We start from the raw sequence: 22,935 nt of genomic DNA on the forward strand, positions 1-22,935 counted from the left end.
TGCTTAGACATTAATCAGGCATGGCTCCATCGAGCACACTGACCCAGCACCACTTTGCAATTCTTGGGGGAACGTAGAAACAAATCACAGTCCAATACAAGTTTAAATGGTGGCATATTTGCTCCCACTTTAAAGAACTTTGAAATTGTACCATGGGTTCAATAACTTATGATTCCCAGTGCCATATTCCCCTTCCCATTCTTTTCCCTCCTTCTGCAAGTGGTTTAATGAAAACAAAATTAGGAAGTCAGATGGTGGTATTTTATAACAGTAACATTTTAATTTAAAATGGATTTTTATCAAATCCATACTATTTAGGAATGGGCAGAGAGGATTCAGCTTAGTCTGTGGGTGGCCTAATCTGAATAACAGGCTAAAGAAATGTATTTCAGAGTGACCAGATTTTAGTTTAGTAAGATTGAGTTGTTCTGACTTTAGGGTGTCAAAAATGTAATTTCTCCCATTAGCTTGTAATTAAGTAATAGTCTCCAGAGTTTTCTGGTCATTCTGATGGTCTATTCTAAGAAGCATAAATTTGTGGTGGTTGAATTTTTTGGTCTTTGAATAACTCCTGAATATCAGCAAAATTTTGGATAGTAAATTCATCTGTAGTCTGTGGCCAAAGCCTCTCAAGTTAAAAATAACTCTTCGGGGAGAAATGGATGTGGAAAGAAGTTAAAGGAATGAAAAAGCTAGTGTGAAATACAATCTCTTAATCACAGAATCAACTAGGATGGAAAAGACCTTTGAGATCATCAAGTCCAACCTATGACCACCTTGTCAAGTAGACCATGGCACCAAGTGCCACATCCAGTCTTTTCTTAAACACTTCCCGAGACAGTGACTCCACCACCTCCCTGGGCAGCCCATTCCAATGCTCAGTCATCCTTTCTGTGAAGAACTTCTTAATTTCTGTCCTAGAGCTCCTCTGATGCAGGTTAAGGCTGTGTCCTCTCATTCTGTGACTCAGTGTGTTAGAGAAGAGATTGACCCCCCAGGTGGCTACACCCTTCTTTCAGGGAGTTGTGGAAAATGATGAGGTCTCTCCTGAGCCTCCTTTTCTCCAGGCTAAACAACCCAACTCCCTCAGCCACTCTTTACAGGACTTGTGTTCCAGACCCTTCGCTGCCCTTCTCTGAACACATCTGAGCATCTCAACATCCTTCCTAAATTGGGGGGGCCCAGAACTGGACACAACACTCAAGGTGTGGCCCAACCAGTGCTGAGTACAAGGGAAGAATCACTGCCCTTGTCCTGCTGGCCACAGCATTTCTGATCCAGGCCAGGAGCCATTGGTCTTCTTGGGCACACTGCTGGCTCATGTTCAGTCAGCACCCTCAGGTCCCTTTCTGCTTGGCCATTATCCAGCCACTCTGTCCCCAGCCCGTAGTGCTGCAGGAGGTTTTGGCCAAAGTGCAGGACCCAGCACTTGGTCTTGCTAAACCTCACTAAAAATTAAAAATAATGAGTTATTAAAAGTAAGTCATTATGGAGAAACGGATATGACTAGAAAGAAGCTGAAGGAATGCAAGCTAGTGTACAAGCTTATGTACTTAGTATCATACTATGTGTGATGGTACATACTATACTGTGAATATGTAGTTCTTTATGAACTTTTGTGTTCCTGAGCTTAGGTTACCTAAAGGAGGACTTGAGTATCTCAACAACCTGGCACAAGGTGTATTTGGGAGTTCTTTTTTCCAAACAAGGCAGCAGTTTAAGATGAAGCCATTAGTATTTTGTTTAAAAGCCAGTGTTGCAGTGAACACAGTATGGAAGAATTTTTAAAATAAAAATCAGTTATGTATCTGTGTCGTTGGGGTCCAGAATCTCATTGTCTGAAGGAATTTTAACAGTCAGTGCAGTAGTTTGATTAGGTTTAATATTAGTAGAAATACGTGTGCTTGCATTTTGGAATCAAAGAGAACTAAAGTTTTGATGAATAGACAAGAATAAATATTTTCACTTGGTTTGTAAATCACAAGACTGTCCTTGCTATCATAGATCTTTAGGTCTATTAGCATTAATGTCTGCATCTTGTGTGTTGAAGAGAAAGGACAAAAAAAACCCCTTGCGAAGTTGAATAAAATGCCATCAATTTTTTGTGTAAAAATTTAGAATCTAGAATTTGCGTCAAATCTCTTAGGATGTGTTTGTGCGCCCAAAAAATCTGTCATCTGGAAAATACAAACCTACCCCTGAATTTTCATGTGAAATTGTTCTGTATGCATTTGCTTGGGGGCATCTGGACATTTCCCTTAGAATTTGTAAACAATTGATACTGGACCTAGCTTTATTATGAATTGGCTTTATTTTGCATATTGAGCAGTTGCATATTTGTTTAAATTCCATGGCGTTTGTTTTCCTGTAATCTAAAAAATGCCATAAAAAGAAAGTTGGTGAACCAGTCCCATTATAGTGTTTCTTGAACCAGAACTTAATTTTGCGTTTGTGATTTGTCTCATAATTGAAAATACAGATCCTCTCCTTTATAGTGTTGAAATGAGCATTTACAATGTAGCTGTGCGTATCTGCAACCTGCATCTCACTGACACCTCTTCTGCTTTCTAGTGTTTTCTCAAGGGCTGAAAAAATCTTCCCTGGAGCTGTATGGCTTAATCTGCTATGGGGAACTAAGGAAAAAGATCGGGGGATGTGAGTATGAATGACTTCAGGTTATTTTTACATTCTAGAATCAGAAGTTACTACCCTTGAGGTTGGCAGTGTCTAGTTCAGTTCCACTATTAAGTTCTTGACTGTTGCTGTAATCTGTGGTGTTATTTCTTCATTAAATACATTTTTAGTTTTACAGACCTTCCTTAGTCTATTGCATTAGTCCACTTTGCTAGATTTCTTTAGTTTTATCTGTCTGCAAAATGCTGTGCATGTATTGCCCACAGGTGACAGGAAAACATACTCAAAGCTTAGATGATCTATTCTGTTATTATTGAAACCTAAGCAATTAAGGGTGTAAATGATACTACTTACACCCAGAATTATTTGTGCCCATGCAGTCAAAATCTGGGATGGTGTATTTTTCCAAGTTTTTCTCTAAATGTTTGCTCACTGTACCCTGAAGATGAAAAGGCACAAATCAGAATTGGAAATAACTTCACTGCCTAAGCAAGATGGGTTCTGACCTTGTCAGTCCCAGAGTCCAGTTTTGTCCATGTCAGTGAATGAAGATGGAGGAGTATGTGCCATAACAATGCTCTGCTGTTTGCTGGCAGTTGATTAACTGCATTAGCAACATACCTGAGCTTAGGCTCTCAGAACTACAGAGTGGTTTGGATTGGAAGGGACCTTAAAGACTATCTTATCCCAACCCCCTGCCATGGGCAGGGGTACTTTCTACTAGACCAGGTTGCTCCAACCCCTATTCAACCTGGCCTTAAACATTTCCAGGGATGGGACACCCACAGCTTATTTGGGCAACCTGTGCCAGGGCCTCTCCACATTCATAATAAAAAGTCTTCCTGTGGTTTAAGACCATCAACGTTTGTCCTGTCTCTCCAGGCCCTGCTGAGAAGTCTTTCCTTGGTTTTTTTTCCTAAGCTTTCTTTAGGTACTTCATATGCTGGGACCCCCAGAGCTGCAGGTGGAATTTCACCTGAGTAGAATAGATGATCCCTACCTTACCCTACTGTCCATACTGGGGGGATGAGCCCCAGGACGTGGTTCCTATGGTTTTCATGGCTTCCAGACCAGAGAGAGCTGTGACATGATTGCCTTGAAGAATGGGCAGAGAAACATGTGCCAGTTCGTGTGCATGCACCTTTTTATCCGTGTATTTTTTCATTTGTCCCCAGGCTTTTTGCACAGTGTTACATCATAGTGCATCTTCTACCTGCTTTGTTTAATTTGTGGGACATGGAGAACCATCAAAATGCCTTCACTTCTTTGTGAAGTCGTACTACTTGTAAGGTGAAATGGACATGAAAGTGTTCATGAGTGAACAAGTACAATTCCTAAAAGGATTATGGGATTTTGGGAAAGGTTTTTAGCTATGTTATTCCCTTACCTGGGAGTGCTGTCATAACAGGTAATGAACGAGACTGTTGTGAATGTTCATACTGACTTTATTCTGTTTGTTTAAAGATCTCTAGTGTGTTAATTGGAGAAGCAGTGCTCAACTTGGAGAAGCAATTTTGAGCTGTTTGATGACAAAGCAGGTGCAGAAGCAAGGCACATTGCACTGTCAGCAGAGATCAGTGTTAGTGTTTCTTTCCTGTACCCACATTTCTTTTACAAGCAGACCCTTCTTGCTATGACTGGGAGTAAGATTTCACACGGTCACCATGGCAATGCCTGCAGCCTCTCTGCTCTGTCTTTATAGAACTTTGGGACTTGGCTACATACTTTACTCACTATCACTTAGAAAATTTTTGTCTCCAAGACCAAATGTACTTGAAATGCAGGACTGTACACCCATTTATGACAGGTCTACTCTATAGAAAAGCAGTTTCTTCCTTCTCCCCCCTCTTTTTTTCCTCTTGTGGTATTCACAGCCTCATAAATGGAGAAGACTTACTGAGAGCTATTGAGACATATTGAGACATGAAAACACTCCAGAAATACTTTTAGCATTGCCAGAGGGAGGTTAATTGTTCAGTGAATAGATCTAGGCCTAACTGTCATATAAATGGAGTTACCAAAATTTCTGTCTAAAAACATGCTCTGTAAGGCATACGAAAAAGTGAGGGTTGCATGTGCATTTTATTATTTTTATTTACTCTTGTAAAGTACTAGGGTGCTATTTCATTCTGCCTTGCTGCCTTAGGAACAGAGACTGAGCAGGAAGAAGCTTTGCTTTTTGCTTTTTAATAACCCAGTGTCAGATTAAAGCCCAATGTTCAAAGATGGCTGTAGTACCTAAACTAGGATTATTTAATCCATATGTAAAAAGTAATTTTTGTGGCAAGGACCATGTAAAGCTTGCATGTTATGAAAATACAAACTTTCCAGAAGAACTATGTTACAGCAAATTTATGCATGTTAATCCTATGTGAGAATAAAATGTAATAGCTTTGGAAACCCAATAGGACACAGAGAAGGCCATGGGTTTAACAGTGTAAATCCTAATTCACTGTGTTATCTCATTTACTGGAAAGGTATGGATGACAAGAACGCAGCTAAACTCAATGAGCTCATTCAAGCCGGGTAAGTAAGAACTTACTCCTGACACTCATAAAACTGTTGTTCAGTTGAATGTTGTATTGATCATCCAAAGTTTGGGGCATTTTTTAATTTTCAAGAACAGAAGTTTGATGTTTTCCATTCTTAGTTTGTTTTGTATTAGGAATATTATTATTTCTCACCTTTTCCATGAAGCCATTAATTGTTAATAATAAGAAATTATGAGTTAAGTTTAATAAAATAATTATATGGGAATTCTTTACAGAAGCTACAGCACTTAACCATGTAGATTCACTCAGGGAAATCATAGAATTATTTGGGTTGGAATCCAAGATCATCAAGTCCAACCATTACCTCAGCCCTTCCAGCACTAACTCCTGTCCCAAAGTGTCACATCCATAGGTCTTTTAAATCTCTTCAGGGATGGTCACTCCACCACTGCTCTGGGAAGCCTGTTCCACTGCCTGACCACACTTTCAGTGCAGAAATTTTCCCAGTATCCCATCTAAACCTCCCCAGGCACAGCTTGAGGCTGTTTCTTCTTGTCCTGTTCCTTGTTCCCTGGGAGCAGAGCCTGACCCCCACCTGACTGCACCCTCCTGTCAGGAGCTGTGCAGAGCCACAAGGGCCCCCCTGAGCCTCCTTTGCTCCAGGCTGAGCCCCCGCAGCTTGCTCAGCTGCTCCTCATCAGACTTGTGCTCCAGACCCTTCCCCAGCTCCATTCCCATCTCTGCACACATTCCAGCCCCTTAATGTCCTTCTTGCAGTGAGGGTTCATGTCCAAACCATTCTACCTCAGCAGGGCTCACAAGTCCTGACTTTCAGACCTGAAATGACCCTTCAGTACATTGGAGGCCTCAGCCCTCCAGTGACATTAAGAACAAGTGTTTTCTTTCGCTTCTAAAGAGTGTTGTGGGATTTGAGGTTGCAGTCTATGATTCGAAGCCCTCCTAGAATACAGAAGGGATTAGAAGTTGTGTATTATTATAAATGAGGGCGTACCTGATTTGTGCATCAATTTTTCCAAAGTAGTTCATCTTTTAGAATTTATGTCTTTTAAAGTGAAATCTCTTTGAAAGGACAAGGCATGTGGTCACTTAGGAGGCATTGATGTCTCCTTGACCCCATCTTTAAAAGTGATTTGAAAAATCATTATTTTCTGTCTGTTACAGATATGCTTTTACCTTTTACATTCTTGCTTTTACGGTGTTCACTGTAGTAGGCAAGTCATTGATGAAGTTGACTGTAGACAGGAGCAGAAGTTTGCCCCCTCAGCAGCTGCAGTCTTTTGACTTTACCTTGAAAATACGGATATTTGGTGTTCTCCCTTTCTTGTGTTCTCAAATGGAATTCCCAGATTAATTTCTTAGGAGTTGAACAATCTTTCCTCTCTTGGGAGATGCTGTTTGTACAGTGTGCTTGTGTTGATGGTCTTCAGTGTGATACTTGAATCACTTGTTCATTCTTCTGTTAACTGCAAGGTTTTAAATTAGAAGAGAAATTCCCATGTGGTTTGGGTTTTGTACAATTAGGAAAATATTAACAGTATGTTCAACGGCATTATTCTTAAAGTGAATTACCTCTTTAAATTTGACTTACCAGTTAAAGTAAACCTGGGATGAGCCTTCATCTGTAGTTCCCCGAATATCTCTAAGGTTCAGAGTATCAGCAGTTTGTTTAGTCACTCTGTGCTATACTAGAGTGCCTTTCTTATACTGGGTTATCCAAACAAACTGAAGCATAGCAAATGAGCCTGATGATGTTTAGTGAGCTGTAGTATCAGTCTATCACTTTGCATGATTCAGGCTTTAGTTCTTCTAATTAATTGTTAATGAGGGCTAGTAATTCCTGTGAAGTCTAGTTGTTCACTTCATGAAAGCCAGTCTTGTAACAAGCCATTTTGGGAAGAGGAGTCTTTGCATTTGGAAGTATTTATGCTAATCTTCTGCACCAAAATTAGAGTGTACGTAACATTAACCAGTTGCTTTAGCAAAGGCTTTTTGTCTACATCTGGGAGGCCCATTTTTGTTTCCCTTTTTCTCCTGCATCCCTTACCCCATTTGGTGGTGAACCTCATCAGCTGAAGAAGAGCAAACTGTGTCTTCATTACCACCTGGATGTCTGCACCACCTGCATGTGCAGGGCAGCCTCATAGCTCCCAGAAGCAAACACATTGCATGTACCTCAGTTGGTTCAACTTCTCATCTTGCTCAGTGATGGTACAATTCTATGAGCCTCTTCCCTCTTTGTAATCAGCTCTTTCTCCAGTTGCTAACATGTTTCTTTCAAGTGTGACACTCTTCTTCTGAATGCAATGCACTTTGTAAGGCTTGTCACTGAGGAAAGCAGTAAAAGTGAGCCCAAAGTGATTAAAAATGGGGAATGTGAACATGCATTATTTTGATGGTCTGCTCCTTAAGTTGGTAAACATTCTCTTCATTTAATTGGTAAGAAAAGTCAAGAAAGGTTCTGAGGAGCTACCTGGCAATTTATTTGCAGCACAACTCCTGACCCTGGAGTTGCATGCTCTAATTCAATGCTTGTTTTGCATCTCTTGTTTCTGTACTAATCTCTTGGAGTGTGGAAAAACAAATTACCCTGTCAGGGACTCATAAGAAAACCATATGTAAAAGCTTCCTAGTTGAGCTTATAACCCAGGTCATGCATACTAAGGCATGCCTGACAACTCCAGTTGTCAGCTGACCCTGGTAAGTACCAGCAAAGTCTCTGTGTGATGCATCCCTGTTTGCCTGTTGTACATCTCTTACTTGGCTTCAGAATGTCAGAAACAGGCAAATGAGGCTAGTCAACAGCCAGTGGTACAGGACTTGTTGAATAAATGGGGAATCTTGCAGAAAATAGATCACAGTTTACATCTTTATAAATGCAAGGGGAAGCTAAGAATTATTCTGTCAGCTTCTGTAACTGTTCTGAGTAGTTCAGCATACTCAGGGCAACACTGGCCTGCTCTAGCTGCTGAAAGACAGGACCACTCTCTGTCCAGTCCTTTGTGCTAAGATTTTTGTTACAGCATTTTAATTTTACTACACATTTATTATGTCATTGGATGTATAACAAGAAAAAAAGGATGTATAGTGGTATAGCAGAACTGCTCAGTAACTAATTTAAATAAACTGAAGGTTTGTTGTTTCATTTTTAGGAGGGAAGCATTATTACTTAACTTAGGTTTTGCAACACCCTTTACATTTAATAAAAAACTACATAGGAATGAATAAAAATATTTCCTTGATGTCTTTGTAAATATGTAGAAATTTTGGGTAAGTTAAAAAAAAAAAAACAAAACCAACCAAACCATAAAAAACACTTAATTAAAGAAGTATTGTAATGGTGCACCAGTTAAGCAGAGCACTCTTCAGTGTCTTGTAGTCTATGTGGCTTTACCCCCCGACTTGAGAGGCTCTTTATAACACAAGGTAAGAAAGGCAGAAACCATTAAAAGGCATTAGTTGTTCTGTCTGGTTCAGATTCTGAATGTACTTTATGTAGGATAAGAGTGATTCTTCACTGTCTTCCAGTTCCTTGGGAAAGCTCTTTGGCATGCTGAGGGGAAATCTGTAACTCTCTAAAAATCTTGATCATAAAATAACAGTTCATACTGAAAAAAAAATATATAAACCAAACCATTTTAGTATACTGAAAAAAATAGTATATGAACCAAACCATTTTAAGTAGGCAGGTTATGCTGTTGGTGTCAAGTCAGACAGGTAATTCTGAATGCATAGTCAGTAGAGTGACTTTTTTTAAGACTTACCCTTTTCTGCATTTGGAGACATCCAGGATATAGATAACAGAAGAAAAAAGGGATTTTGAAGCTAAAAGTAGTTCTGTTGCAGACTGACTGTTCTACTGTACTCTCTCCTAAATTTGTAGAAATAGTCTTCTTTCAGCCTCCCTGCTACAGATTTCAATTAGAAAATTATCATGTCTAAATATATCTGCTTTTATATCAATTTGATAACAAGTTATTCTTTAGACTCTGTCCTAGATTGCTTGAAGCTAAGTGTGCTTAATGGAAAAGGGAATTAGGGGAAGCAGAACACCTGAATGTGGGGAGCTGGGATATTCTAAAGTGTGTGCAAAGGAACCATGGAAATAACATTGATCACTGTTGTTGTGGAAGAGTGCTGTAGTGGCAGGGTAAAAACTTGCATGGGAGGTCTTTAATGTTTTGTCACATTTGTGACAGAACATGAAAGTAAATGTCTCTTCATTTACTGAATGGTATACTTTGCTTGCTGACTTCTGAACTGTGCTATTCCCCCTCATGCTTGGAAGACAGTGGTTCCTGCTTCTCCATATAGGTATCAGCAGGTTTGCAGTTGTTTAGTTTCCTCCAATGTGTTTTCCTCCTAGTGTTTTGTTGGTTTGTTGTTTTTGGTTTTTTTTCAAATAATATCTTTTCCATAATTTACTTATATTTTTCACACTTCTTTTCTGGCTTTTATCGTAGGTTTTGGTTGGGTTGGTTGTTTTTTGCTCATCTCTCTGCCCTTTGAAGCACAGATAGAGATGCATTCAGGAGTTTGTAATGCTGATTCATTTATAAGGTGCTCCATGGTAACAGGTGGTGGATACCTGCAGCCCAAGGTCCACCTGCACAGGTGGCAGACAAATGGAGCATGAACAACTACCAGGAAGTCTGACTCAACAATAAATGCTTTATGACCAACTTGCTGGGCTCTTGAACAGAAATAGGAAATACAAAAATGAACAAGAGCACTTCTTTTTTCTTAGATCAATTGGCTCAGCTGTTCTAGGCAGATCAAACCTTCTGGGCCTTCTGAGCAGCCAGGCCCTTGTTTCAATAACTTGCCACTCATGTGATGGAACAATTTCCACAGAACTTGGTTGATTTATATAGTTATATCAGTTAATATAAAAAATGTTTCTCTCCCCAAACCTCTTCTTACTTGTACTAACTGTCAAAATAATAATTATGATGATGATGATGATAATAATAATGCCATTTTTGACTCCTTACTAACATGCTTCAAGGGCAGATTTGATAATTAAGAATTGCATTAGCTAAAATCAAGGAGGAGAGTCTCAGCTTGCACAAGTAGTGAAAAGAATTTGCTGTATTAAAACAGATTACAAATAGGGAAGAGGATCATTGTGCAAAATGCCGATTTTCTGATAAAATCATATCTACACTTTAATATAAGGATAAATAGAAGAGGATATGGAGTCTCATGCTAAGGCTGAGGTGCCCAGGACGAGGTTTTAACTTTTCTTAACTTATTGATTAGATACCTGCAAGGGTTTCTGTGTCCTTCTCTAAGTCTTTTCACTGGAAAACCCTGACGGAGACTTTACACTGTTGGACTTGGTGGGACCAACTGTCTTCAAACAATTTTTTTTTCCAAGAATTATGCTGATAAGAAATCTGCCCTTCCAGCCCAGGGATATTCCAAATCTATAGAAAGTCACAGTTCAGTAACTGAAACTTTTGAGTTGCTCACCCCATCAGCTCCATCTTCTCAGGTCTGCCTCCACTTCTGCTGCCCTTTTCCAGATTTTCCTCCTAGCACTGTAGACAACTGCTCTTCCTGCATGATGGTGTTTTACTTACAGCATAGGAATATTCTTTATAATTTATTTTGTTTTACTACAAGGATTTGCATTCAGTCCTGCTGCTTCTATGCCAGCTGATCTGCTTCGAGTATTAGGTAGTAATACTGCCACTGGTAATTTGATTAGGCTCAAATTGCCCTTTAAGTCCCTACAAAGGAAACAGGACTGATGGAGTGAAGAAATCAAGTAGTTTCATGGTGTGAAACAAAAATGATCTCTGACTTTTAAGGATCTTTGAAACTGCTAAAGTGATACTGAAACTAAAGCAGTGAAATCATACTGTAAAAAGTTACTTTGTTTAGGTTTTTGCACAAGCTCTTAGACCTCATGTCTGCACCAGATATGGTGATCATATTTCCTAATGAAAGACTGCAAGGACTTCAGACTCTTTCTTCCTATAATTAAGAGTCATAAGTATAAAGGGAAGACTAAATCAAAACCACTTGTCTTTTATGGAGCAGCTGTCTGTGAGGGTACTCTTGAACCAAAGTAACATGATCCTGGTCCACTTATAAAACAGAAGTCCCTCCCTGGGTGGACAACCAAGTGTTTAATGAAAGTCTGGAAGAGGAGAGTCACAAGAGTAGCGCTTCCACAATGAAAAATAAGGTGATAGGAAGAACTGAATGCTCCATGAACTTGCACTACAGACCCTTACATTTCTGTATTCATTCCTATAGCCATGATGGTGTTTTGCTCTGTGTCCCTGTCCTGATCACAGAATAAGCTGAGTTGGAAGGGACAGGGGTCATCAAGGTCAGCTTCCAGCCTTGCACAGCACCATCCCTAAGAGTCACACTGTGACTGAGAGCATTGTCTTGATGCTTCTTGATCTCTGTCAGGGTTGGTGCTGTGACCACTGCCCTGGGGAGCCTGTTCAGTGCCCAAGCACTGGGGGAAGAAGCTTTTTCTAATATCCAGCCTACACCTGCCCTGAGACAACTTCAGACCATTTCCTTGGGTCCTGTCACCAGTGACCAGCACAGAGAAAATATTGGTGTCTGCCCCTTCTTTTTTCCTCATGAGGAAGTTGCAATTGCGAGGTGGTCTCCCTTCGGTCTCCTTTTCTCCAGGCTGAACAGACCAAGTGCTCTCAGCCAGTCCTCATATGGCTCCCCCTTCACCATTTTCATTGTCCTCGTTTGGACATTCTCTAATAGCTTAATATCTTTATTATATGGTAGTGATTAAAACTGCACACAATACTCAAGGTGAGGCCACTCCAGTGCAAAGCAGGGTGGGACAATCCCCTCCCAGCCCGGCTGGCAATGCTGGACCTGGTACCCTCAGAACAAGGGTTTCCCTCTTGGCTCCAGGGCACTGGTGACTCAGCTCCAACTGGCCCTCGACCAGACCCCCAGGTCCTTTCTGCAGCACTGCTCCCCAGCATCTCATTCCCCAGTCTGTCCATACATCCAAGGTCGCCCCATCCCAGGTGCACAATCTGGCACTTTCCCTTGTTGAACTTCACATGGTTGGTGATTGCCCAGTCCTCTAATTTGTTAAGCTCTCTCTGTAGGGCCTCCCTGCCTTCATGGGAGTCTACTGCTTCTCCCAATTTTGTATCATCTGCAGACTTGCTTAGTATCCTTTCCAGTCCTGTGTCCAAGTTATATATGAGGATGGTGAAGAGGACAGGGCCTAAGATGGATAGGTCTGTATTCACATACTATTGTTACTGGTTCCTCTAAGTACTTCTCTTTTCATATATCCAGGGCTACAACTGTTCGTTACAAGGGCAGAAACCTGCGTATCAAAGCTCCCATGTGCAGGGCTTTGAAGAAACTCTGTGATCCAGATGGTGAGTAAAAGATGCTGGAACATGAGGGTGTTCTAGAAGATGGCTGGAAGCATCATAGAAAGTGAGCAGGCTTGTTCTGGTGTGTCCATCACTGGCAGGGAAATTTGTGCTGTTGCATGTTTGTCCTGGGCATGGCATTCTGTCTTGGCCTGTTAGCTTGTGTAACCCCAGTAACTTCAGGACTCATGCAGTTTTCTCACCAGCTAAGTTGAAAAGGAAATATCTACACCAGACCAGTTCACTGCTGCTTTCACTGTATGTGAAGGTGCTAGTGAATCAGCAGTAGTATAGTGTTTAGCATTGAACATTTTCAAATTTTTTACTTTCTCCTATACAGCTGTGTATGATTTCATTTTGGATTTTTTGTTGACTTCCTTGTTCTCAAGTAAGTAGAATCAGGCTGTTCAAAGGTCTGAAATACTGTACTTGCTCAAAGTTTCTAGAGGTCTGATTTTTGACACTGCTTGCTCAACTGGAATCCCCAGTACCACTGCAGTGTCCAAGGATAAGAACATACTGAAACAAAAGGTAATTAAGGAAGTGGGCTCCACTGGTGAAGCTGAGCTCCTCAAGTTGTCTATAGGTGATGGTGGTGTCTGATCTTTTGTATTGTGTAACTGAGCATACAGTTGTCCTGTATGACAGGAGTTGTCTGACAACTAAGTTGTCCTTGCTTTGACCGTTTGTACTTCATCTCCATTCAGGTGTGAGTGATGAAGAGGACCAAAAGCCAGTACGACTTCCCCTCAAGGTCCCTGTGGAGTTGCAGCCACGGAATAACCATGCATGGGCTCGAGTACAGAGTCTTGCCCAGAACCCACGGCTTAGGTAATGGAGAACTGATTGTGGTGCTCAGAATAGGGAAATAGATGAGCAGCATCCTCGCCCCTTCCTCTTTCTTTCTTCATCCTCTTTGCCAGTTGGGCAGTTCATCCATGATAATGCAGTTGTCCTAAGTGTACTTAGTCTGAAGCCTTTGTCTAATCAGTGCGTGGTTTGTAAACATGAGTTATCACATGGGAAAATTAGATTACTATTGTTCTTTATATCTTGTAATTTGAGTAATGAAGGAGCTACTAGCTTTGGAGATGAGTACAGTTTGTGCCACTTAATGTCAGAGCAGAGGGCAAGTAAAATGGTGATAGTAGCCTTGGTTCTACTAAAATCTGTATTGCATGTACCATTGACAGAGACAAGGGAATATACGCACTGGTCAGAGGTGCCTGCACCAAGGCTCTGAACGTTTCACCTGTACCCAATGATTAAAATAGCATGGAAAGTGTTTGTAGTTTCTCCCTTGAAAAACACTGCTGTTGCAGCTGTTCAGTGTCATCAGTGGCTGTTCATCCTGGTCCTTACATCTAGTCCAGAACTTGGAACAGGAAACGGGAGACCTCTGTGATGTTGAATGTTGTTTCAAATGCAACACTTCAGTGTAGTGACCAAAGATCATGATAAAAATATCCATTCTCTTCTCTGCATTAGGTTTATTTAGTAAAATGCTTTCAAAAAGTTAATGTTTGTCATTTTCTCTTTCTTTTTATACTTTATGTAGTTGCTTCATGCTTTGCCTGCACTTTTGCAGTTCAGTTAAGTCCTGCCATCTTTTCCTATCTTCTTCTGTCTGAAAAAAAATAGTTTCTTGAATCATGGCAGTCAGGTTTATCTAACAGGCTTTTAGAATGTTTGAGTTGTCACAGTTGTGAGTTAACCGAAATTTTAAAGTTGTGGGATAACGTATGTTTTTTGTTGTGGCCGTTTTTCTTAGCGCTTGGGAGTGTTCTTTGTGCTGGCATTATAGAATGCCAGTTTATTCCTTAATTCCCCTTCTAGCATCAAGGTTAGGACTTGGAGCTCCTGCTGACAGTTATTCTCTGTTCCCTCGCTCTGCTTCTCTTGCGTACAGGATGATCGTGGAGTTACATCGGAAGGTCTCCAGCCTCCTTGAGTTCCTGAAGCAGAAGTGGGCTCTACATGAAGTGCGGGTTGTATCCTTTTCCTGCTCAGTCTGTTCCACGTGCTGTGTCCTGGGAGAAGTTCACTTCCTATTCTAAGTTCAGTTTTGCATTGTAAAAGTGAATCTACTTCATAAATATACCAGTCCCTGCTTAGTAAAGACATAGATAAAGTCTTAGCATCACTAGTGGAAGCTTTTGTGAGAGATCCCATAGTGTTCTGCTTTTACCTCAACTCTTCTCTGTTATGATCCCATAAAAGGTAGTTAAGAAAAAATTATGTTCCTGACTTTATTTAGTTTCCTCACACTGTGATCTTAGTCTGGTTCATTATCACTGGGTGACCCCAGTACAGCCTGGATAATAACTGACTATTCTGTTTCCAGTTTCAGCCAAGAGATTAAGGACAGATCTTTGCACTTTGTGCAGTTTCACCAATATAGGCTTAAGCTTCTTGTTGAGGTAGCTGCTGCTACCTGCAATGTATATCTGCACTGTCTGAGCCATACAGTGTTCAGGGTGTCCCTGCCTCTGAAATTTGATCCATGCAATAGAAAGATTTGTGAGTTAGCAACTGTTCCATTCTGAACCTAGTCCTTCTGACTTGTAGGTTTTATCCACTTCTTTGGCCTTTCATTCAGGCTTTTCTGTTTAATTTGCGAGCCTGGAAGAAGCAGAGGCACAGCACTTGAAACTCTGAAGGATGTCAGAGTGTGTAAGGTGGAGTTTGCTGCACTCATGAGAGGCTGCTTTGCTGTGCAGTGTTAGAGGTTTTGCTTGGTTTTGTTGGGGTTTGTTGATTGGGTTTGTTGTTTTTTTACAATTACAGTGGTGTGTGAAACAGGGAGGTACTTTTGTTTGGAATTGTATTTGGGCTTGTAGCAGGTCTTCACTGCAGTCTTTATCACCACAAAGAACCTAATTTCTGATTATAGTTGTCTTCACTATAATCTGTGCAAATAGAGAACATATCCTCAATCAGCTAGGTTTTCTTTTATTTTCTTTTTTTTTTTTTTTTAACTTGCAAAATAGGCTCCCAGGTGCTTTTTTGGAAGGGACAGATGACTGTTACATTCTTTGACACATCTTTTTTTAGCGTAAAACACTTGAAGAACAGCAACGTCGAGACTCCAGAGACTCAGAAACAAGAGGCAGCTTCTCAGAGGAGAAAGTGATGCTCCATCTCTTTCCAGGGGAGAACTGTACCATCACTCCACTGCCTGGGGTAGCCAGAGTGGTCCATTCCAAGGCCTTCTGTACCGTGCATTGGCAGGAAACGGGCAAATGCAAACAGAATGCAAAAGACTCTCACTTACTCCCCCCTGCCCAAATCCTTGGGATACAGAGTGGTCAGGGGACAGCAAGGGGACAGCTGAAATACCTGCGGGGGATGGAAGGTAAGGGTGTGGGAAGGGGAGAAAGCACTACAGAGCCCAGCAGAACCTTGCAGCCTACAAGTGAAGTTTCTGCAAGCACTGAAGATGGTGCCTCGGAGCCCGTCCTGGTGGAAGGAATAGCCTCAAATCTTGGCATCACTAATTCCCTCCAGAAACCACCTTCTGGACTTCAGGATCCAGGAGGGCACCAGGAAAAGCTGAGCTCAGTGGCCCCCTGCATGGAGGGCAGGGAGGCCCTGGCTAGTGACCAGGCAGGTGTGCTACCTTCGTGCAGCACAGAGTGTGCTTGCAGCAGGATCCCTGATGTGGAGGAGCTCTCCCTGCTTGATCCATTCCCACGGTACATGAAGTCCTGCCAGGACCTAATCGTCCCAGAGAAATGTTCCTGCACAGACAAACTGCACGGGAAAGACTCTGCTTCAGCAGCTGGTAATGCTTCTCCAGTGGCTTTTCCAAGCAGGAGGAGTGCCGAAACCTCTGACTCTTGTTCCCAGCTACTGAGAGGTGGTGTGGCTTCCCCTGGCAGCAGCAGATATGAAACTCAGGCGAGCCACAGCCAGGGCCAGCAGCTTGATGCTTGTACCAAGGATATCACGGATGCAGTAATGGAGGATTCTCAGGAGAAGCTGGGCTCCTCGTTTCCACCTCCACCTCAGGGACAATCCAGTACAAAGTCTCTCAAGGATGACCCAAGTCGGCTCTCCCAACAAGTTAGAGAAGAAGGATGGAGTCTGCGAACCTCTGAGAGCCTTACACTGGCTGAAGTCTACCTCATGATGGGCAAACCGAACAAGCTGCAGCTGGAATATGACTGGTTGGCTGTCTTGGAGCCAAAAACCCAGCATGCTAGAGAGCAGGTATCTGAGTCAAGTGCTGTCCCTGCATGCTCTACCTTGCACAAGCAGAGACTCTTGAATTGCCTTCTGAGACTCATCTCTACTGAAGTCAATCCCAAACCAGTAAGTGGCTCTTGTTCATCTCCAGATGCTAAACTCGAGTTTCATTTGGGGAATAATTGCCCAGTTGTGCATTCGCAATAAATTGGTAACTAGCCATGTCAAGAGCTTTGGAGATTCCTGTGTTTAAATTATACAAAAACCACCACACATGACAGCTGGCTACAGAGTGGACTTTGCTTTAATATGCTTTTTACACTGCCTTTTAGCTTCTAGTTTGCTGTGAGTCTCATTGGTGTTCCAGTGAACATTTAACAGGATTACTTAAAAGATCAGTTCTGAGGTGAGGTGCCTTCTGTTCTCTCTCAGATTTGTGAGAGAACAGCCCTTAAAACAGCCCAGGTTGGAAGGGGCCTTGGAAGATCATCTAATCCAACCTTTTGTGGGAAATGGAGCCTGGATGAGATTATTATTGCACATGAAAACTGCATTGATTTTCAATATTTATTCAAATTACACAGTGTGAGAGTGAAAAGAAAGTATTTCTTCAGAACAGCAGAGTCAACAGAACTGTGCCTGTCTCAGTTGATTTGTGTAAAAGTTCCCAGACTTCAGGATAGCTGTTCAACAGTCCCAGTCCTTAGGCAGACCTTAGGGAATGAACTTGCTTTCCTTCTTGTGCTTTGTAAACCTGTATTTAAGATTTGCCCCAATGATACCTGGGCAGCCAATTCCCCCTAGTGCAGCCAATTGAAACTTAGTAAAACATCTTTTAAAAAGACACAGAGTTTAGCAGATTTACTCAAAGGCCTCTGATGAGCTAAAGATTCTGTTCCACCCAGGATGCAAATGTATCAGTGTTCCCAAACACAGAGTTCTTTAATCCTTGTTTGTTGGTGATTTAACTCCACTCAAAGTTCCTTTTGATTCTGATTCTACAGACATGGAATGAAGGATTTTATAAATTTAAACCCATCTTTGTTCAGATGCAGCTCCAGATATAGACCTTGTTTAAACTGCAAAGGCCTAAGGTCTGACATCTCACAGATCTGGGCTGCTGTCTCCTCTTTGGCATCTACTTTTACTTCTGGTGACACAGGTGACAGCTAGGCATGACATGATGAAACAATCACAAACTATAAAGAAGGACATCCCTGAGACCTGGGGGGAGAGGAATTGAAGAGTGGGGGAGGAACCAGCAGTTAGGATTTGCATGTGTTTTTCTGTCACTTTCACACTCTTGGCTGTCTTATAGCACTACTGAACAATAAAGGAGCTCTTTAAGGATATATACTATATTGTACATTCCAGCAAAAAAAAAAAAAAAAGGAACACAACCTTTAATTTGTCAAATACCACTTTATTTTCACTGTTTTTCAGAAAAACATATTCTCCTTGAAACATGAACATTGTGGCACTGATATTGCAAAGGCCAGGAAGATATTTACAGCCTCACTGAAAGCACTGTAGATGTCTTGAAAGTTGCATTTCATCAAATAATGACAGGAACTATGGTATTTTTGCCACAGGATATTTTAAGAGGAAGGATTGATTGTGTGCATGCCTGCTGTTTTCTCCAGATAATCTGTAACAGCCAAAGCAGCCAGCTGTGCTGTGGTTCATTCTTTAAATGAAAATCATCAGCATAAAATAAACTCTGAAGTGGCATTGCAGTTGAGCAGTGGGTTTAATTTTAAGCCTGTGATTGCTTAAAATTAATTTAAAAGGGAGGGTTTTCTAGAAGACAGTTTAAATAACTTAATGAAACAACTGGATAGGCCTGTAAAATTATTGATGCGCATGTGTCTCTTGTTAGTGCTGTGTTACAGTGTGAAAGAGAAGGGAAAAAATTCAAAACTCTACTTGATTAGAATTAAGAGAGAATTAAAATGTTTTTGTCTGCTCTCACCAGAGCAGCCCTCTCTATGGAGTTTATGAAAAATAGCTTTGCACTGAATTAAAACCAACACTGTTTTTTTCTCTTTCTATCCCACGGTGATCCAGCACGTTGTGTGAAGCTTGTTGAGTGTCAACTCGATTGTAACATAAATTAATGTATTGAATTGGTGACATCCAACAATGCTAAGTGGGCAGGAAGGTAATTTCAGCTGCCCCTCATGCCCACTAGGAGATATTGCTTACAGTACTTTAAGGTGTTGTAGCATGTCAGATTTTAAGTCTTCCTAAGTACAGTGAGTTTCACAATACATTTGTTGTACCAGCACAAAATGTTCATTTAATGTGCATTTTCAGATGCCCGAGATGAGCTCTATTGCCACGTCACCCATAAAGCCTACTCAGGAGGAGCAGGCCCTGACTCCCCCGGGGAAGGTGATTGCCATCAACGCCAGGAGCCCCGGCTGCGCACGGAACCAGTCTGCCCTTCGCAACAAGACTTTTTCTCCTGGTGCTGCTTCCAGCTCCTCAGGTGAGTATTCCTAAAAATCCACTTGATGAAATCAACTCACTAATACCTCACACCATAATGAGAACTTCCCAGAGATAAAACACTGGAAGAAATATTTCTTAGGAACTTCACTGTCTGAGAACATCGGTGTGTGCTAATTTGCTTTAGAATTGGCCTAAGTCCAGTGCTGCTTTGAATCTTGAATAACAATGCACATCAGTAATGCAGTTCACAATCCAGAAGAACTCTCCTTGGTCACTCTTAGAGAAGATGCTTGGGATTTTTTGGGAGCTGTGTCATGGTTTAGTCCCAGACAGCAACTCAGCCCCATGCAGCTGCTTAGTTACTCCCCTCTGGTGGAATGGGGGAGAACTGAAAGAGTAAAACTGAGAGAACTCGTGGTTTGAAATAAAAACAGTTTATTAGGGAAAGCAAATGCTGTGCATGCAAAGCAGAGCAAGGAATTTGTTCCCTGCTTCCCCTGGGCAGGCAGGTGTTCAACCATCCACAAGACAGCAGGGCTGCATCATATGTAACAGTAACTTGGGAAGGCAAATGCTGTCACTCTGAATGTCCACCCCATTCCTCCTTCTTTCCCCAGCTCCTTATGCTAAGCATGACCCCCCCATGGTGTGGGATATCACTGTGGTCAGCTGGGATCAGCTGTCCTGGCTGTGCCCCCTCACTGGCAGTGTGGGGTGAGGAGCAGCAAAGGCCTTGACCAGTGTAAGTCCTGCTCAGGGGTAACTAAAGCATCTCTGAGTTATGAGCACTGTTTGCAACGCAAATCCAAAACTGCCACTGAAGAAAATTGACCCCCTCCCAGCCTGAACCAGTACATGCTGACTGGCACAAGGTGTGAGATCTCAAGAGAATATCAGCTTACAAAACAGGCAAGTAAATGCCCAGTGTAAAATCTGTTGATAAATATTTACTGAAAATTTTCTGTGCCATCTCCACTATAGGTTTAAATTAAATATTAGGAAGAAATTCTTCCCTGTGAGGGTGGTGAGGCCCTGGCACAGGTTGCCCAGAGAAGTTGTGTCTGCCCCGGATGCCTGGCAGTGTTCAAGACCAGGTTGGATGGGGCTTGGAGCAACCTGGGATAGTGAAGTTGTCCCTGCCCATGACAGAGGGTGGAATGAGATGAGCTTCAAGGTCTCTTCCGACCCAAATCAGTTGTGTGATTCTATGATTATAAGATAGAGAATGATTATGAACCGCCTTTTCTTTAATAGGAGGTATGGCTGCTGTAACCTGCAGCCATGCAGGCCAAGAATTTTGGTTCTGTGCTTCAGCCCAGTTGCATTTGCCACCAAATGTTTATGCCTTCAGGAAAGTTTGTGATGGTGCTGGGATTACTGGGCCCAGTTGTGATTTTTAGGCAGTCCTTTTCACACCCCTGCTCTGAGAAGCAGTGAACCCAGGAGCAGGTTAACTGGGTTAACTGGTGCTGGTAAGCACCTGTGTGGATCTTGGCTACCTCAGAGTGACAGGCCAACAATGCTGGCTTTCATCCAAGCTGGCTGTGTGCAGAAGGAAATCCTACCACATTTTTTTTAAACTTAAACATAAATAGAGGAGTTTCACTCAGACAAGTTACCATTATTTCACTGTGCCAGATGTATTTTGAAGACAGACTGTCTTTGGGAAGGTCTTTGGTAAATTGATCTCCGCTCCATCACCAGATTGATATTATTGGGATTCCACTTCAAATTACTATAGGGAGAGAAGCGGTGTGTAAATAAATCATAAACACTGTAAAATGGCTCTGTGTTTGTATTATCTTCCCCTACATAAGAAATGGTAGATATAGTTTGTTTACTGGGATAGGCCCTCAGGTATGCCTACCAGCTGAACAGATAAACTGATTATCACAGCCTATGTGGGGCTGAAAATAGGGCTTCAATTCTAGTTTTTCAGTAGTGTACAATTACATTGACTCCCATACTTCCAAGAATTCAAAGCAAGTGAATATTAGTGGTGTTCATAGCAGGTAAATACTGTCAGTTTGCAGGTGGGACAACTGAAATATGGAAATATTCCTGATTTTGGAAACAGCTGGTGACAAAGCCCGAATCCTTAAGTCCCAGCTCTCTACGACCCTTCAGCTACCAAAGAGTTATTTCTATTTGTTTTCACTTTATTTAATTTAAATTGCTGTTAAAATATTCTAGGTTTGAGAAACCTCCCTAGACCTCTCTTGGTGGCTAGTCCTTCAAGTTCTGGGAGCACGGAGGCCGACAGTGGGCTGTTTGCAGTCCCTACAACCTTGCCCCCCAATAGCCGCCATGGGAAACTGTTCCTGCCCAGCAAGGAAGCAGAGCTGACCTTCCGGCAGCACCTGGACACCATCAGTGTAAGTGAGAGGACTGAACAGAAAATGCAGCATGGTGTGCATGAGCCAGCTTCCAGGAGGTATCACAGGGATGCTGAATTCCTCAGAAAGTATGGGCTGCCTTGTGAAGCCGTGCTTCTTATCATGTTTAAGTTTAACATTGTATTAAATGAGCTGAGTGAGATTTTAACTGTGTAACTGTGCTTTGAAGTGACATTACCTGTTCGGATAATTCAGGTAATTCAAATCTGAATACCATCCCACAGCTTGATGACACTTACTTGCTGTCTAATTAAGTTGCTCCAGCAAATATATGTGCTAGATTTAGCAAAAAACTTATCCCCTTCTGATGTGTAGCTATTTTTAACATAGCCTCATTGCTGTACATAAGTCAAATTCTAATTTTTATGTACACAATCTCAGTAAGAATTTTGTAGGAAGCTGAAGTAGTTGGTAATGAAATGGCTTTTTGGGACAAAGCTTTATCTCCATAAAAAAAGAAGAAAAAATACATCCTTGGTGGAAAATATTCTGACTCTAGCAGGAAGGATATTGTGCTATCTGAAACAAAACATATTATTCTGGTTAATTCTTAAATCATCTTTATCAAAAATAAGAATTTGGGGGATATAATTTATTCTGTTTCTGGATGCTTAAAATACTTGTAATGCATTTCCTGTTGTTGTCCAGATGCAGTCGGACTTCTTCCTTCCGAAGCCCAGGAAGCTGCGGAACAGGCACTTGCGGAAGCCACTGGTAGTACAGGTCAGAGCAAAGTGTAAATGCCTGTTTTGCTCCCTGAGGATCAGTAAGGCTGTAGTAATTTGTACATAACAAAAAAACCCCTGATTTTCCCTCATGCATCCACTGGAAATATAAAGCTGAAATTATGAAGGAATAAACACTTCAGTCTCTAGTGTAACTCGCCATGTTACATTCCCTGTATGAAGAATATCAACAACAGTGGAAGTCCAGTGCCTAAGGTAGTTTGGAGAAATAAAAAAGCCTCTGGAAGAGGCTTTTGAAACCTGGAAGCAGGTTCTGCTACCTGGGCCTTCTGGCACTGAGGCGTAGGCAGTGTTGTCCCTGTACTGTCCTGTGCTGGCAGCGTTGGAGCTGGCAGTCCTCTTAACTACAAAATTTTCCTTTATATCCTTTTCCTGCTCAGTAGTGGCTGTTAAACTGTGGTGGATATAAGCTTCTGTAGTGAAATAAGCCATAACACATGCTGAAAGAACAATGATTCTTGGGGGAAAATGGGACTTGGAAAAAGATGTATGGAAGGAATGGCCGATTATTGTGGTGCTTTGGTGACAGACAGGTATTACCCTCCTTCAGATTGCTCTGTTAACCCTGGGAAAAGGCACATGTGACAGGGACACCAGAGGCAGGTGAGAAAAAAGAAATCTG

The 22,935-nt window shown here is 41.7% G+C and overlaps 1 protein-coding gene across 4 annotated transcripts in view; it reads left to right on the forward strand.

The window, feature by feature from the left end:
• The window catches only part of CRAMP1 (cramped chromatin regulator homolog 1), a 49,006-nt gene that overhangs the window by 13,745 nt on the left and 12,326 nt on the right, over positions 1-22,935 (forward strand). For all 4 annotated transcript variants that reach the window (XR_010029968.1, XM_063171363.1, XM_063171361.1 and 1 more), the window contains exons 5-13: positions 2,572-2,655; positions 5,112-5,160; positions 12,447-12,532; positions 13,237-13,360; positions 14,439-14,520; positions 15,584-16,843; positions 19,034-19,208; positions 21,365-21,546; positions 22,216-22,290. Coding sequence is in view for 3 of the 4 variants with exons in the window: in XM_063171363.1 (XP_063027433.1) it covers positions 2,572-2,655; positions 5,112-5,160; positions 12,447-12,532; positions 13,237-13,360; positions 14,439-14,520; positions 15,584-16,843; positions 19,034-19,208; positions 21,365-21,546; positions 22,216-22,290 (2,117 nt within the window). In the remaining variant the exon portion in view is untranslated. The remainder of the gene's footprint in view (positions 1-2,571; positions 2,656-5,111; positions 5,161-12,446; positions 12,533-13,236; positions 13,361-14,438; positions 14,521-15,583; positions 16,844-19,033; positions 19,209-21,364; positions 21,547-22,215; positions 22,291-22,935) is intronic.

Source organism: Melospiza melodia, chromosome 18 (assembly GCF_035770615.1).
Source record: "Melospiza melodia melodia isolate bMelMel2 chromosome 18, bMelMel2.pri, whole genome shotgun sequence".
In the NCBI taxonomy this organism is placed as follows: Eukaryota; Metazoa; Chordata; class Aves; order Passeriformes; family Passerellidae; genus Melospiza; species Melospiza melodia.